The sequence below is a fragment of the Triturus cristatus genome, chromosome 10, assembly GCF_964204655.1.
Source record: "Triturus cristatus chromosome 10, aTriCri1.1, whole genome shotgun sequence".
NCBI classification, from domain to species: Eukaryota; Metazoa; Chordata; class Amphibia; order Caudata; family Salamandridae; genus Triturus; species Triturus cristatus.
Window position 1 is genome coordinate 38,246,425 of NC_140593.1, and position 14,196 is coordinate 38,260,620.

General features: G+C 51.4%; 1 protein-coding gene across 3 annotated transcripts in view; it reads left to right on the forward strand.

Annotated features, from left to right (window-relative positions):
• Window positions 1-14,196, forward strand: part of LOC146788772 (uncharacterized) — a 136,559-nt gene that overhangs the window by 87,912 nt on the left and 34,451 nt on the right. For 2 of the 3 annotated variants that reach the window (XM_085630327.1, XM_085630330.1), the window contains one exon: window positions 1,754-1,813. The exons of the other annotated variant lie outside the window; for it this stretch is intronic. In XM_085630327.1, coding sequence (XP_085486453.1) covers window positions 1,754-1,813 — 60 coding nt within the window. The remainder of the gene's footprint in view (window positions 1-1,753; window positions 1,814-14,196) is intronic. 3 annotated transcript variants of the gene reach the window in all.

Below are 14,196 nucleotides of genomic sequence, written 5' to 3' on the forward strand. Positions count from 1 at the left end.
GCCCACTGGGTGTCATGCTTCATCATAGGGCATGCTCCTTATCTGGTCGGCGTTGCAATACCTGGGGGGCACCCTTTAAACGGGCTCTTTGGCGGAGATCTTTTATTCCTTGCCATTTGGTGCCATGGGTGTGAGGGACATAAAATGTGTAGACGTGTAGATGTGGAAGTCAATAAACCGAGTGGATTAAAACAGGAAAGGAAAGATCAGGCAGAACAATTTTGATGACCTTGACTTCCAACCTGATTAAAAGGATGGAGTGGCGACTACCTGCAATAATGCTGCAGGATGTTGCGCTCAATCTCATATGGTCAACATGTTTCTTACCTTCTAGTCGGAATGATCTGACGACAATTCCTCAGGACCTAATATGAGTTATACTATCTACACTAAAAACTATGGTATTGTGGTGAACTGACCTAAATATGCCATGTGTGGCACCTAAAGGTGAAGTACCTGTTGATGCGGCGGTCAACCTAAAAAGCTAATAACGACTGTCCCCATCAACTTCCGGCAGGTAAATAATACGTTGAAGTAACCCGTGTTCCGGCAGTGTGGGGTAGGTCGATCATCACCTTGACGTTCTACTTATGACACGGGTTACTTCAACGTGTTATTTACCTGCCGGAAGTTGATGGGGGGCCGACCAGACGAGGAGCATGCCCTATGAAGAAGCATGACACCCAGCGGGCTGGGTGTGTGAGGGACTTAATTCCGAAATTTCCCTTCCTCTCGAGAGGACAACCTACTATTTATTTTCTGCGATCTCTCCCTCATTTCCCTTCTGTAGGAACTGCATACTCTGTTACTTGTACTTTGATTAGGGCATGTATGCTGGACCTCTCTAAAAGACCTGAGTCCCCCTCATTTGATTAATAATGAGAGTTTTTCTCCCACTGAATTTATATCGATCAGGAAAGTTTTTACATGTGGACTTTGCAATGTGTCACAATATACAGCTCAACTAGCAATCTTGTTGGAGTGACATGGCCCCTTATATGGCCCGCTAGCCTTAGATCATGACCTTAGAGTACATTATACACAGAATTACTTACTGGATCTGGTTGGGCAACCAAAATGTGATTTTTAGAAGCGGTACGTAGATGCTAACCAAAAAGGAATTAGTTATCCACTTCAACTGGGTACTCCTGATCAACGATTTGCATTGCTAACAGTGTAGGTGGCACTTCTGCGGTCGATCTGAGAGTCGGGTCTCCTGAGGCCACTTAAAGTTATCTCAAATGCTATCATGCTTTTGTCCTGAGGAGTGTAGCTTGGTCAGTAAGATTGGGGGTGTGTGAGCTTCAGATTTTCCAACAATCACACTGACATATCATAATAAAATACATGATGTGACAAGCAGGGTTCATGAGAGGGGCTTACAGGGGAGTGGAAAGGGAGAGGAGTGTTTAATGGTAGGAGTACTAAGTGAAAGAAAAGACAATATTTTGTAATATAACTAAGATTTGTCTGTGTCTATGTAACTCAACATACCTGACTGAAAGCCCCTGCACCCAACTATATATCAGAAAAGACATTACTTGTGGGTGGTGTAACATCCAAACACCCCCCTGAAGCTACAACCTGGTTGTCCTTCTGAGTACGTCACCCCCATGTCATTCACACGAGGACACAGCCTGCTGCTCCCTTGCACGGAGCTCCAGGTTCCAGTATTGTCAACTCTAGTTCTTGCTGCTGTTCTTGTATCAGGGCGTGCTTGTACACACTGACCTCTTTTGTCATTTACTTTCAGATTCTCAGTTCAAGATGGAAAACATGCCTTCAGCAAGTGGAGGGGCCACGGTACAATCAGGTCAGTGACAATAACAAGGGTCTACAATGTGTTATGAATAACCAGAGAAACACTCAGCTCCACTGTATCCAAGTCACTTCCTTGCCAAGCAAGGAGATGGTCTTGGGAGCATTTTAGGAACTAAATATTTCCAAGACTTTCTCTCTTTCCCCATTCATCCACCTCGTTTACTTCCTTATTTCTAAGTTTTTACTTACATAGCTGTCCGGGTTGATACCTCTCCAAGCTCATGAAAGTCAAATTGTGCTTTCTCCTCCCAACATACCTCTTCCATTCCCCACACCGCTAGACACAACGTTCGAGAAGGCATGGAAGCCGTCGCCAAATGGATGAAAAACAGCTGCCTACAACTAAACACCAACAAAACCGAAGTACTCATCATGGGCCTAAACCCAGATGCCTGGAACGACACCTGGTGGCCCCCGCCGTCGGAGCCCATCCACCTTCACTAACCACGCACGCAACCTGGGAACCATCCTGGACTCAGAGCTCAAAATGGACCGCCAGATCAACTCTGTCTCGTCCTCCTGCTTCCACAGCCTCCGCCTCCTACGCAAGACCTTCAAATGGATCCCCCTTGAACACAGAAAGACCATCACTCACGCCCTGGTCACCAGCAGACTCGACTACGGCAACGCACCCTATGCCGGAATAAACAAAAACCTCACCCGCAAGCTACAGAACATCCAAAACGCTGCCGCAAGACTGGTCTTAAACCTGCCAAGACACTGCCACATCTCCAGGCACCTGGGCACACTCCACTGGCTCCCCATCGCAGCTAAAGTCACCTTCAAGATGCTCACCCATGCTCACAAGGCCCTCCATGACACCGGACCAGCATACCTGAACAGCCGACTCAAATTCCACGCACCCCAGAGGACCCTACGATCAGCCCAGCTCTCCTACGCCGTGGTCTCCCGAACCAGAAAGACCAGATCGGGAGGCCGCTCATTCTTCTTCCGCGCGGCCAGAGCCTGGAACGACCTGCCGCTCCACCTCAGACAGATAACATCGCTCCCCATCTTCGCAAGAAACCTCAAAACCTCTTCAACATACCCCCTCCTTGATGGACTGGAAACTGCGAACCCCTCCCACACCCCCCAGCGCCCTGAGACCCTTACGGGTGAGTAGTCGCGCTAAACAAACACCTGATTTGATTTTATTTCTTTAACATCTATGTAAACTTTTTGTCTAAAACAATACTCTCCACCCTATCCTGAGATTTAATAAGCTCTGTGGGGATTGTTAATACTTTGCCAAAGTGGCCTATGAACAAAACTATTTTTCGAAGATCTGGGTTCTTCAGTTTGGTTTACCCATTTTTTTCTCTATTTAGAATTTACCACGACAATTCCTCAAAACTTTCAATATGAATGTCGTTCAGACACTTTAAAAAACATGTTACCTAATTTTCAGGTGTGTAGCTGTGCTTGAGAAATCTATTGTTTTTAATATAAACTTAAAAGGGACTTACATCCCGCCTTCTCTCTTTCCTGGTTCCTGTGCGTGCCACTTACCTTTCTTCCATTTCTATTGGCTGTAGCTTATTTTCCTACATTTACCAATGCTTGTTCCTCATCTGCTTCACTTATCAGATTCACACCGTCCAAATACTGTTAACATCCGCTTTGGTGAAACTATATTTTCATTAAGTTTTGCCTTTTACTATTGCAACATTTTGATATAACAATTTATTACCCGGAGAGATTAAGTGATTTGCATAGATGCACAAGATGTTGCGCAGCGCACCTGAGACTCAAACCGTGATCCCCAGTTCTCAAGTCAGCAGCTCTGGCTGCTGCGTCACATCCTCTCCACTCCTAAGCTATCTGTCAGGGAGCTCTTTCCTTCTCCCGGATGATGATTGATGAAAACAGAATTTTATTAAATACATAGGCAAAAACGATGCATTACCAATGCTTGTTATTTTCACAGTGAGATCACTGTGTGCCCCAAGCGTAGTTATGTTCCTTTTTCTGAAGCCCGCCTTTACATTTCCGCATGCTGCTGCAATACCCTCTCCCTTCTCTTCATTTCTTCATTTTAGCCTGCATGCTAATGACAGCCTGTGTATGATTTTTTTTTCCGACTCAGCCTCTATAGCAGGGGTACTCATACTTCCTTGGCGGCCCGCGGACCTTGCAGACATCATATGCCTTTGTGTTTTTTATATCGCCGGTTGCGAGCTATGGGGGCAGGGCGATTCTTTTAAAGAACATTCACTTGTTAATGAGGCTTTGTTGTATTTCACCTCTTCTCAGCGCCCCTGCATCTCCCCTCTGATTGAGTGGAGATGCAGGGGCGCTGAGAAGAGGTGAAATACAACAAAGCCTCATTAACAAGTGAATGTTCTTTAAAAGACCTGTGAAGTACTTGGGTGCGGCGGCTGTGTGCGTTCCCGGGAAGCTGACTCAGTGCGGGGTGAGGTGACTGAGGGTGACGAGGACAGCAGGGTGAGGTGATGGAGGGCAGCAGGGAGTGAGAGCAGGGGGTGAGGTGACAGCGGGAGGAAGAGGGAGGGAGGGGGCTTCCCCTGACATCAGCCTCAAAAACTTGGGGAAAAACAGGGCTGCCCATCACCTGCTTCGGTTCAGGGGGGACGGAGGCTTCCCTTCACCGTACCCTGCCCCCCGCTACAGTGAGGACCCTGAATCAGTGGGGCGTATTGAGGAGGAAGACACTGAAGACGAGAAAGTGAAGTCGGGGAGCAGGGTTCGCCCCACGTACACCTAAACATACCCAGACGACTCGAGGCTTCCGAGCAGCAGAAAAAGAGGGAGAGCCCCAAGACGTCGCCATTGGTGATTTCAGTGAAGAGGCCATCCAACGAAAGCCTGAACAATGACCCAGCAGCCTGATAACTGTGCTCACAACCTTTGACCCAAACCTTTTGTATTTACCCTTTGTCTTTACCTACATGTGCCACAACAAAGTGATTTTCAACCCTTTTAGTCCATGCCCGGAAACACATCGCAACATTTCAACACAACTTATATCTGTTCAGATGTACAAATATTTCTTTCATAGCAATCGGTTCTGTAAGCTTTGAGACATTATGTTTCTTATTATTGTGTTTTTCAGAGGTTCTGTTTTACGTCATCTTTTGCTGCATTACAAAAGTCTAAAAACGTTACACTAAAAATATAATTTCTTTCCAATACGTCTTTCTTGAAACTTTATTACATTCAACTGCCAAATCACTAAAAAAACAGAGGGGGAAGACAGAGAGAGGGAGACAGAGAGAGGGAGAGACAGAGAGAGAGGGAGGGAGAGGGAGGGAGACAGAGTGAAAGGGAGTTAGGGAGAATAGAGGAGGAGGGAGGGAGACAGAGAGAGGGAGACAAACAGAGTGAGTGAGACAGGGAGAGAGAGAGGGAGACAGAGAGAAAGGGAGACAAACAGTGATTGAGAGAGAGAGATAGAGGGAGGGAGACGGAGAGAGAGGGAGGGAGAGAGAGAGAGGGAGGGAGAGAGAGAGGGAGACAGCGGGAGGGAGACAGACCGAGACAGACAGAGGGAGGGAGACGGAGTGAGAGGGAGACAGAGAGGGGATGGGAGGGAGAGGGAGGTAGGGAGACAGAGAGAGAGGGAGACACAGAGTGAGTGAGACAGAGTGAGTGAGACAGAGAGGGAGGGAGACAGAGAGAAATAGAGACAAACAGCGTGATGGAGACAGAGGGAGAGAGAGAGATAGAGAGAGGGAGGGAGATGGAGAGAGAGAGAGGGAGAGTGATAGAGAGAAAGAGAGAGCGAGAGAGAGGGAGGGAGACATAGAGAGGGAGGGAGGGAGACAGAGCGATAGATAGATAGATAGATAGATAGATAGATAGATAGATAGATAGATAGATAGATAGATAGATAGATAGATAGATAGATAGATAGATAGATAGATAGATAGATAGATAGATAGATAGATAGATAGATAGATAGATAGATAGATATGTGTCAATGCCAGGTCTGGTGGCTCAGTGGACGAAGGCGTCCGCTGCAGGGGCCTGTGTTCAACCTCATGGTCATAGTTTTTTTTTTTGGTCTACTCCTGCCCCCTCCCCCACTGGCCCCGCCCGCACCGGTGCGGCCCTCAGCCAGAAACCACACTGTAAATTTGGCCCCGACAGAAACTTTGTGAGTACCCCTGCTCTATAGGAATCGGTAACAAAGAAAATGTGACATAAGACCTGTTCTGGCTTACTCAATTAGACAGAGGTGAGCTGCAGTTTGAACTGGTTTAGGCAGTGGCTGCACAGGTTTGTGCCTATTCTGTGCATTTCATGGTCTAATTCTGGTAAACAAGCGACCCTGAACATTTCCTGGAGAAGCCTGTTCGAATCTCTGGCCACAGGTTCGCATTATCATACAGTAGCTGTGTCAGCTGCCAAACATTGCCTGTAAAATGGACATCACAGATTAGATAATTAGGAGAGATATACAAGTGAGTTCAATCTTTTACTGCAGAGATCCATGTGCTACCTGCGTGTCACAAGTTGAAATCATGGAATAATAGATGAGTGGGTGTCCCCTTCAAACAGCCCAGTTTAATCCAGAAGCGTAAAACTATTTAGGTTTTACCTCAATCTTTCATCATTGCAAAGCTGATAAAAGGGTTCCTAGAAGTAGTAATAAACACCTACTGTTAATTGGCAAACAGTTCAGGTTAGGTTGTAGTTTATACATGTGATATTATTAATTCAGTTACAAACTTAAGCAGGCTTACATTCTTTTTTTAAGTCTTACTAGCAACAAGATCTTGCTCCGTCATCACTGATGTACTTAATAATTTATGTTCTATATTAGTAATTTTAAAAAAGGTACTTGTTGTGTATTACAGAGTCACTGTTGCTTCCTATCTAAGAGGCTTAGTCCAATGAAATGTCTTAGCAGTTTCAGCTTTGTTCCTTTTGTACTCTGTTCTACACCTCTATATTGTGTACTTGTTACTCGTATTTCCTAGAGTGCTCACTAGGGGTGACAAATTGATATGGAATTGCTTTTTCATCATAAATAGTCTTACAGATATAGCTTGGGAGGAAATGATCTCACCACTCCACTTGCTTTGAGTACAAAAGGCTTCTGGCAAGCAGAGTATCTAGTCTGTCAATTGAGCTAGCACAGGTTCTAACCTGACCGCCATCCAAGTAACTCCCCCGCCTCAATATCCCAGCCCCAAACACATTGGATCTGCACACCACCTTTGAAACACCTATTGCTAATTGGTAAACAGTTCAGGTTAGGTTGTGGTCCTGTATGGGACGAAGGCGGAGAAATTATAATGCCCCATGCGAGTCACCCCAGAGCCAGACACACCACGTAGGCAACACCAGCCATGTTCAGAGACTCCCGTCCTTAAACTCCCACACAACTCTCAATTTACACGTCGTGATGTCACTGCTGATGCAGCGCTGGTGGCCAATGAATGGGTGTTGGACCCGGCCTCGTGGCGTGGTCCTGACTTCCCGGGGGTTGGGCCCGTTCCCCGCCCTAGCCTCCACGAGCTACCCGTCCGGGCCGCACGAGGTCACCTACACCTCGGGGCTCCGCCATGTTGTCGCCTGCCACGTGACCCTGCACACCAGTCCTCATGACTCCGCTCAACCCGGCCTCGGCCCCAGCAAGGCCCAGACATTGAGGCACCAAGAACTGGCCAGGGGGTGTCACGTGAACACCTCATCGCCCTGGCGGAGGGCGGTATCGATGGTACCCCCAACCGTCCCCACACACCGAGGTGCGATCGGCCTCCATCTCTCCTGGGCCGGGCGCCTCTCCTGCTGGGCGTCTGGCCGCTCCCAACCCGGCCTCTCCGCCCCCCCCGGGCGCAAAGGTCCGGACATCAAAGGGCTCCAGACCTATATCTGGGGCGACCCCGCCACAGACCGGCAGTTGTATCCCGGAGTCGAGAGCCCTGCTGATTGAATCGCGGAGCACCATTGAGCGCGAGGCCTTCGCCGTAGTGTGGGCCCTTAAGAAGCTCCGGCCCTATCTCTTCGGTACCCACTTTCGGGTCCAGACCGACCACCGGCCCTTGCGGTGGTTAATGCAAATGAGAGGCGAGAATCCCAAGCTGCTGCGGTGGTCCATTGCCCTGCAAGGGATGGACTTTTTGGTTGAGCACCGACCCGGCAATGACCACGCCAACGCGGACGGCCTGTCCCGCTTCTTCCGCCTTGACGAGGAGAATCCCCAAGAAGATGGGTGACTCTCTCTGCCTTCGGCTGGGGGGGACGCCTGTTGGACCCGGCCTCGTGGCGTGGTCCTGACTTCCCGGGGGTTGGGCCCGTTCCCCGCCCTAGCCTCCACGAGCTACCCGTCCGGGCCGCACGAGGTCACCTACACCTCGGGGCTCCGCCATGTTGTCGCCTGCCACGTGACCCTGCACACCAGTCCTCATGACTCCGCTCAACCCGGCCTCGGCCCCAGCAAGGCCCAGACATTGAAGCACCAAGAACTGGCCAGGGGGTGTCACGTGAACACCTCATTGCCCTGGCGGAGGGTGGTATCGATGGTACCCCCAACCGTCCCCACACACCGAGGTGCGATCGGCCTCCATCTCTCCTGGGCCGGGCGCCTCTCCTGCTGGGCGTCTGGCCGCTCCCAACCCGGCCTCTCCGCCCCCCCCGGGCGCAAGGGTCCGGACATCAAAGGGCTCCAGACCTATATCTGGGGCGACCCCGCCACAGACCGGCAGTTGTATACCGGAGTCGAGAGCCCTGCTGATTGAATCGCGGCCGACCCTACGGAGAAGAACTCTTGCTTGAAACCACCACGAGCCCTGCAGACTGCGTCGCGGCTCCTTCTTGCTGAAACCTTGAAGCCCCCTGGAACATCGGGGCCCTGCTGACGCTGTCGCGGCCCAACCTCGCTGAAGCCTCCCTCGGAGCCCTGCTGACGACGTCGCGGCTCGAGCTGAGCAGAAACCATCTTGAGAGTCCCGCTGACCTGGTCGCGGCTCCCCACGAACTGAACGCCAGAGCCCTGCTGACACCGTCGCGGCTCGACACCTCCGAGACCCGGAGGTCCTCCAGCTTGAGGATAAGAACTGGGCCCCCAGGTACCCTCGTACCAAGCTCCTGCCTAAGACTGTCCCGCTACCCCTTCCCTCCTAAAAGAGACACTGAGACTTTTGGCGGATCCCTTGATCCCCTTTTTGTGTAATATTGAACCCGTAACCTTTTAAAGTGCTGATAAAGAATTGCTCATCTTGAGACAACCTCCTTGAGTCCGGTGTGGTGGTGTTGCTGTGCTAGTACAGAATAGGAGAAGGATCTCCCAGGAGGCTTCTCTGCAGCGCTCGGCTACTTCGTACAGTGTGGGGGCCCCCCCTGAGTGGTCTCGCCGACTCCTCGGGGTCCGCCTTCCAACAATGGGTTTCATTGTAGCCTAAGCCAGAGCAAGCTCAGATCAGCCAGCTTCCAAGCCCGCAGCGCGGACTGAGCGCTGCTGCTAGCTAGCTCAGTTGCAGTGTAGTAAGAGTCTCCAGAATGTTAGATGCTGGCATGCAGCTTTAATGATTAGGTTTCTCAGGACCGGTAGGCAGGCGCGCAACACCCATTGGGCTCCCCCCCCCCCCGTCATGTGTGACAGCCCGGCTGAGACAGCCTCGCGGGCTGACGTCCGTCTAATTGCAGCTGGACCCGAGTACTTCACAGGTCTTTAAAAGACCATTTACTCGTTAATGAGGCTTTTGTTGTGTTTTCACCCCTTCTTACAGCCACTCTGCCTATGGCTGGAAGACTTAGCCCCCCCCCGAAATCTCTTTCAGCCCACTCCCCCCCCCCCCCCCCCGAAATTTGTCTCTACTTGCCCGCCTGTCAGGAGGCGCTATAATGCCTGACTTTGTATTTCAACGCAGTGATGCGGGAACACACACTTAGGGTGACCAACTGGCATGGTTGCAAATTCAGGACACTGAGTGTAAAACTTCAGGACAAAGGATCAAAATTCAGGTTGTATATCATTACAACGCATTCCGTTGCAACGCATGCCTTTACTACGCATGCGTTACAATGCGAATGCGTTACCACGATTAACATTTACCACGAAAATGCATTTACCACGCATATCGGTAAAGGCATTTTCGTGGTAAATGTTCTTTTTTTTTTTTAATAATACCCCTGTGCGATCCCCCCGCCCCTTTTTCTTCTAATAAATACCTCTCCGCTCAAACATTAAAACTGTTTCCCTTTGCAATTCCCTGTTAGAGTCGGGGATCTCTGGTTGGCGCAAGGTTGCCCTTGTGTCAAGCAGGAACCCTCTCCTCCACGTCAGGGCGCAGGATAACCCCTCGCGAATGACCCTTGCTCACCCTCTAGGTGCGTGGCGTGAGCAGCCAAGGCGATTCCTCAGGCGTTGTTGGTTAAGCACTTACAATCATACACACAGTAAATACATCAATCCCCCCAGAAACGGACACCAGACTTGGATATATATAAAAATACGCTTCTTTATGTAAAAATAGGTATATATATCTCAGCAGACTTATCACAAGACCAATAACGTTTTCGCTATGCCACCAGGTTGTAAAGCAGGCAAATGTTCTTTGTTCGTAGTTTCAAATGGAGACCTTGTAGTCTCTTCGCAAAGGTTACTTGTGGTTCCAGTACTCACAGAGATCGGCTCCTGCGAACGGGGAAATAAGGCGTTGCGGGCCCCGAGCCTGATACTGGAACTTCTTTCGTGATGTGGAGAGTCGGCACAGGTCGGTGCGACTCTCAGCTTGGGAAGTGTTCTTGGGTCCTCAATCAGCAGGTGTGGGCAAGTAGGCAGGCGCGGCCAGCGACCCTTTAGCACGGCGGTGCCGGAGGGTCTCCACAGCGGGGGCGGCGCGGCCTGAGATGTCCGGGGATAGCGATGCGGGGTCGCAGGGCACGGTTAGTGCAGCTGGATGACCCGGCGTAGATCACAGTCGTCGGACGGTTTCCGGCGGGAGGGGTGATAGCGCGTCAGCGCGCTCCAGTAGCAGGCGGTGACAGGGATGCAGGCGGCCTGGCCCGGGGACAGAGAGCGGCTCTGGACGGAGCGGGGCTCTCACGGGTTTGAGGCAGGCAAGCTTCTGAGTGTCACGGCCCTAGGAGGGGCGATGAGGGGCGCAGTCTCTTTCCAGCGGGATGCACACACGGCTCGAATTGGAGGACGAGCAAAAGCACAGAGAACCCACTGGTCCTGGGGTTCAGTTCAGGGGGCAAGCTCAGATCAAGCCCTTGGAGAATGTTCAAGCACAAAGCAGCAAAGTCTTTTCAGTAAGTCTCTTCCTCTCCTTTCTCAGCAAGGCAAGCAGCAGGCCAGCTCCTCCAGCTTCTTCTTCTCCTTCTAGTCGGGCAGAGGTTCTTTGTGGTAAACAGGATTCTGATTTCTTAGGAGCCAGGCTCCTACTCTTATACCATGATTCTTTTGTTCTTTAGCGCCAGGGGGCCTAGGCCTGGCTCAGTCCAGTTCTGGAGCAATTTGCTATGGTGACTCTGCTCTTTCCTTTCAGCAACAGGGCAGAGACATCAGCCGCCCCACAGGGGGCGGCGCCGGCTTTGTGGTGGCAGAGCACAGGTCTATTCAAGAGTCAAGGTGTACTCCTCCCACCCATCCTGGCGTCATCTCCCGGCCCACCACCTGGCAGCCAACCTGTCTCTGGGGATCCCCCCACCCTGCTCCTTACTGTTGCTAGGCAGAACACACACACACACAGCAGAGGCGGACTGAGATGGTCAGGTCAGTAAATACTAACTTTCTAAAAGTAGTATTTACAAACCCAGGATATTAAAATAAACTTGACTACAAGAAGTATTTTATCATTCTGAGTTCAGGCATACTAAACTTGACACTCTACCATGCTCTCTGAGTCCACTGGGGTCACAGCGTTGGCGTGATCCCAGCAGCCCATTCTGGCCTACGGAGAGCAGGTAGCCTTCAATAGTGAAGAACGAAAAATGGCTGTAATTCACTACTAAGACATGCCACACACATCAGGGCATATCCTACCTTATGCCTACAATGCACCCTGCCCTTGGGCCTACCAGAGGGGTGGCTAATATGTAGGTAAGGGAAGGTTTAGGGACTGGCAAGTGGGGGCACTTGCGCAGTCAGCGCGACGGTCCCGGACCGCGCACAGGGTCTGCGGTGGCAGACCCTAGATACATTTTACAAGACCGCTTTCTGTGGGTGGCGCAACCAGCGCTGCAAGCCCACCAGCAGCATTGGCATTCACCAGCCCTGGCACCCCTGGTGCACTCTACTGGGGACTGACAGTGAATCCAATAAACCAATCATGGACATCAATTACAGGTACACTTTACCTAGGGAGCACTTGCACTGCGGCACGGATTAGCCGTGGCGCAGTGCCCTGAGCGGACAACACCAGCAAAACAATCGAGGCACACCATCAAAAAGTGGAAGGGAAACTCACGCCAAGGTGCCAGGTCTAACACGTGTCCCCTCCAGCTGAAATGTGGGGAGAACTACCCTTGCCCAGGGGGTTCCTCGTCACTAAGGCGGAAATACCTGGACAGACCGTCAGCGTTGGCGTGATCTGTACCAGGACGGTGTTCCACCGTAAAGTCCATACCCTGTAGGGAGATGGACCACCTCAACAGCTTCGGGTTCTCACCCCTCATTTGCATCAACCATCTGAGGGGCCTGTGGTCCGTCTGAACCCGGAAGTGAGACCCAAACAAGTAGGGTCTTAGCTTCTTCAGCGCCCAGACCACAGCAAATGCTTCTCGCTCAATTGCACTCCACCTACTTTCCCGTGGAAGTAACCTCCTACTGATGAAGGCTACGGGTTGGTCCCAGCCTTCCTCAGTCATCTGTGAGAGAACAGCCCCTACACCATGCTCTGAAGCGTCTGTCTGTACTAGGAATTCCTTGGAGAAGTCAGGGGCCAAGAGCACGGGCGCCGTGCACATGGCAGTCTTCAGGGTGTCGAAAGCTTTCTGACAGGTGTCAGTCCAAATCACGTTCCTGGGCTGCTTCTTGGAAGTCAGCTCTGTCAAGGGGGCAACAATCGTTCCATAGCCCTTGACAAACCTCCTGTAGTACCCAGTGAGCCCCAGGAAGGCCCTCACTGCGGTCTGCGTCTTGGGGGGTTCCCAAGCCAGGATGGTTTCAATTTTGGGTTGCAAGGGTGCCACCTTGCCACTCCCCACTTGGTGTCCCAAGTACACCACGGAACCCTGCCCGATCTGGCACTTGCTTGCCTTGATCGTGAGGCCTGCTCGGCGCAGAGCCATCAACACTTCCCAGAGGTGGCGCAGGTGTTCGGGCCAGGTGGCACTGAACACTGCGATGTCATCCAGGTAGGCGGCACTGAACGCATCCAGCCCAACCAGTACCTGGTTGACCAACCTCTGAAAGGTGGCAGGGGCATTCTTCATTCCAAATGGCATGACTCGGAACTGGAAGTGCCCATCTGGAGTAGAGAATGCTGACCTCTCTTTGGCCCCATCGGTCAAGGCGATCTGCCAGTACCCAGACGTTAAATCAAACGTGCTGAGGAACCGGGCAGCCCCCAGCCGATCAATGAGCTCATCAGCTCTGGGGATGGGGTGCGCGTCAGTCTTCGTCACTGAATTGAGTCCTCTGTAGTCCACACAGAACCGGAGTTCAGGTGTGGCTCCCGGCGCAGCAGCCTTTGGGACCAAGACCACGGGGCTGGACCAAGGACTGCTGGAGGGCTCAACCACCCCTAGCGCAAGCATTTTGGAGACCTCCTCCTTGATGCAAGCTCTGACCCTGTCAGTTACCCTGTAAGCCTTGTGCTTCACAGGTAAGCTGTCTCCTGTGTCCACATCATGGACGCACCAATCTGTGACACCAGGAACCAGGGAGAATCTATCGGAGAACTGCCCCAGCAAGTGGCGGCAATCTTCCTGTTGTTCGGGCGTCAGGGTGGGTGAGAGGTTAACTCCATCCACTGACCCATCCTTCTCAGAGGCCACTAAGAGGTCAGGAAGAGGCTCGGTCTCCTCTTCTATTCCATCATCAGTGGCCAGCAGCATGCCCACTTCGGTCCTCTCTAAGTGGGGCTTAAGGCGGTTAACATGTAGGACCCTCAAAGGGTTCCTGGGAGACTGCATGTCCACCAAGTAGGTGATAGGACTTTTGCGCTCCACAACCTCAAATGGACCTGTCCACTTATCCTGAAGTGCACAAGGCTCCACTGGGGCCAAGACCCACACCTTTTGTCCAGGTTGAAGCTCTACCAGAGTGGCATTCCGGTCGTACCACCGCTTCATCTCCTCCTGGCTGGCTTCCAGATTTGCCTCAGCAAGTTGCCTGAAACGCCGAGTCTGGTTTCGGAAGGCCAGCATGTAACTGTATACATTCTGGGGAGGTTTCCTGGGAGATTGCTCCCAGCCTTCCTTTACCAAACTCAGAGGTTCTCTTACCGGGTGACCATA